Source organism: Myotis davidii, unplaced genomic scaffold (assembly GCF_000327345.1).
Source record: "Myotis davidii unplaced genomic scaffold, ASM32734v1 scaffold1104, whole genome shotgun sequence".
In the NCBI taxonomy this organism is placed as follows: domain Eukaryota; kingdom Metazoa; phylum Chordata; class Mammalia; order Chiroptera; family Vespertilionidae; genus Myotis; species Myotis davidii.
The window spans coordinates 26,082-29,159 of NW_006294679.1; the positions used below are offsets into that span (position 1 = coordinate 26,082).

At 45.6% G+C, this 3,078-nt stretch overlaps 1 protein-coding gene across 1 annotated transcript in view; it reads left to right on the forward strand.

Moving 5' to 3' along the window:
• The first annotated feature begins 6 nt into the window (after positions 1–6).
• The window catches only part of CALB1 (calbindin 1), a 19,451-nt gene continuing 16,379 nt past the window's right edge, over positions 7–3,078 (forward strand). Inside the window, 2 exon segments of the mRNA XM_006769041.2 lie at positions 7–120; positions 488–564. Of these exon segments, the coding sequence (XP_006769104.1) occupies positions 42–120; positions 488–564 (156 nt within the window). The 5' untranslated portion in view covers positions 7–41.

A 3,078-nucleotide genomic window follows, 5' to 3' on the forward strand; every position in this document is an offset into this window, starting at 1 on the left:
TGCGCACAGATCACTGGTCCTGACACTCAATCCGCTGCGCGATGGCAGAGTCCCACCTGCAGTCGCCCCTCATCTCGGCCTCGCAGTTTTTCGAGATCTGGCTTCACTTCGACGCTGACGGTGACTATCTCCTCTCCTACCTCTATCGCCCCCGTCCGTCCCTCCCCCAGCCTCCTATCCCATCCCCTCCCCCCCAGCTTCCTTTCTTTACTTCTCCCTCCTCCCGCTCCCCAAGCTTACCTCCAGCCTGGCGTAACTGTGAACTTGGAAGTTTAGATATTACGTCTACGTTATTCTGAACCGTAAACGTATTTCTCTCCAAGAAAGTGGGGCTCAGGGATTGGGGAACACTGCTCCTCAAAGGTCCCGTGGCCGTGCTCAGCACCCCCACACGGGCAACCCGGGTCCTGGGGGGAGGGAACCTCTGGGGTGGCCAGAAAGACACCTGCCCGGGACACTGTCTGACCCTGGCACCTCTGTCTTGCAGGGAGCGGGTACCTGGAAGGCAAGGAGCTGCAGAGCCTGGTCCGGGAGCTCCAGCAGGCGCGGAAGAAGGCGGGGCTGGTAGGTGGAGTTCAAAGGAGGAAAATACAGATGTTCCACATTCGCATCAAGAGCCAGCAGGGCCCAGGTTTCTAGGGCGTGTGAATTCTATTGACTGGGGAAGGGGAGAAGAGGGCCTTTCCGAATTGTGTCGGGTGAAGAGGAGAGAGAGACAGAGAGACAGAGGGAGAGAGAGGGAGAGACAGAGAAACATAGATAGAGATAGGGAGAGATACTGAGAGACACGGAGAGAGAGAGACAGAATCGGAGAGAGAAAGAGAGTCCCTAACGGGAAAATCCGTGCACACTGAAACCGGAGGGTTGAAGTCCAGCTTCTATGCTTGCACCGCCTTCTGGTGCCTAAGAGGCAAGTGTGCGAGCGAGCCCTGCGGTCTGCGCCCGGGACTGGGTTGGGTTAGGTAACTCCCAACTCCCCTCTAACTGCGTGAGCAGCTGGTGGACAGCCAGGCTGCCCCGCCGCGGCCAGGGGCAGACCTGCAGATAAGATTCTTTTTCTATTGCCAGTTACTGTTGAGATGGGGCTGTGGTTGGAGAGATCGCAAAATGACCGCCCTCCCCGGGGAAAGTGGAACAAGTTGCAACATGATAATGAGCAAAAATTTAGCAAGAAAGGTGTTCATTTCTGCCCAAAGGGAGAAACCCAAAAGTCAGAAATGTAAAAAGTAATTTTAACAATGCAATGTTTTTAAAGTGATGCTCTGATGGTAAGCAATTAATGGCATTTTGAAAATAGCTGTAATTGTAATTTAATCCACTAGTTAATTAAACAATTCTTATGAATTCTGAATGCCCTCCTTTGGTCATGCTGTTAAGAATATATGTTGTCAGCATAAAAACAAAGTGCCCACCTTTAAATCACAGACGAGATGACTGTATAAAGGAAAATAGGTTAAGAATTTTACTCATCTATTGGGATTTATGGAAGACTGCATTTCAGAAGCAGTGCTGGGTGGGCTGTTAGCTATACTCTGGCTATTTGACTACCACTAGAAAGAGATTATGTATGCAAGGTGGGGCAAAAGTAGGCTTACAGTTGTTTGTATGAAAAATAACAATAATTAATACTAATATAAGAATAAACTCTGTGTTCTGTGTACTCATGGCTATAAACCTACTTTTGCCTCACCCTGTATATATATTTGGAGGAAAATATAGGTGTGTGTGATTCTTAGCAGATCACCACCTCTAGCATTGAGTTATATATAATTTAAAAATTATATATGTATGTATAACTTACTAATACAGTTACATTTTGTTCTATGTGTGATACACATCTATGTTCAACATGTTCAAAAAGAATCCCAGCGGACTCTAAAATGCAATGCATCACAGAACTATCAGTTGCTAAAATCATTGACAGAATCAACTTAAAGCCAGACAACTGAGCCACGCTGACCGGGCCACTCTCATTTTCTTACAGTTGTTGCTATAGTAAATTTAATAAATACAAGTTAAAATTAATCCGTACAGGAGGAGTTTTTGTTTTAAATATGCTTTTATTTATTTTTAGAGAGAGAGGAAGGGAGCGGGATAGAAAGATAGAAACATGGATGAGAGAATCAAGCGCAGCCCGGGCATGTGCCCTGCCAGGAATCCAACCAGTGATCTCCTGGATCACTGAGCCACATGACTGGGCAAGAAGAGTTGTTTGTTTGTTTGCTTGCTTTTTTGTTGTTGTTTTTTAATATATTTTATTGGGGTTTTCTTACAGAGAGGAAGGGAGAGGGATAGAGAGTAAGAAACATCGATGAGAAAGACACATCGATCAGCTGCTTCCTGCACGCCCCCCACTGGGGATGTGCCTGCAACCAAGGTACATGCCCTTGACCAGAATCGAACCTGGGACCCTTCAGTCCGCAGGCCGATGCTCTATCCACTGAGCTAAACCTGTCAGGGCATGTTTGTTTGTTTTTAAGACTACATTATAATTAAATTGCTTAATTACTATCTGCTTCTTCAGTTCTACCAACAATATTTACTTTGGTTCAGAAAGGATTTTGTAAACTTGTAGTCATGATATTCAGTCTCAAAATAGCCCTTAAGACTATACTAACTGGCCCATCCCTAGAGCAAACGGCTGCCTCTTTCTAGTTATGACAAAAACTGAGACCTTAATTTGTTTTGCAAGAACATAGAATGTGCAACAGGCTGTGGCGACTTCAGCAGGGCTGTTTCCAATGGCTACATTCAACTTCCTGAACACTAGCCAGGTATCATAGTGCCTAGATCTCCCTCCTGTCAACAGGGGAAGAGACTGTAAGCAATAGGGCAGATTGGGGGAAGCCACGCAGTGGGTGCATTCAGCAAGTCACTCACACGTGTCTTATTGAACTGAAGCTCATTTAGTTCAGAAAAAATGGAGACAAGAAAGCACTGGGAGGCGGGACCCAGGACCAGTGGCTTAACATCAGATCATCAGCATCTGTCTCTGGTGAAAGTACAAGTCAGTTTTTATCTGACACATATTTTTCTGATGTTTAATTTTTTTACTTATTTAATCAGTGGATGCCACAT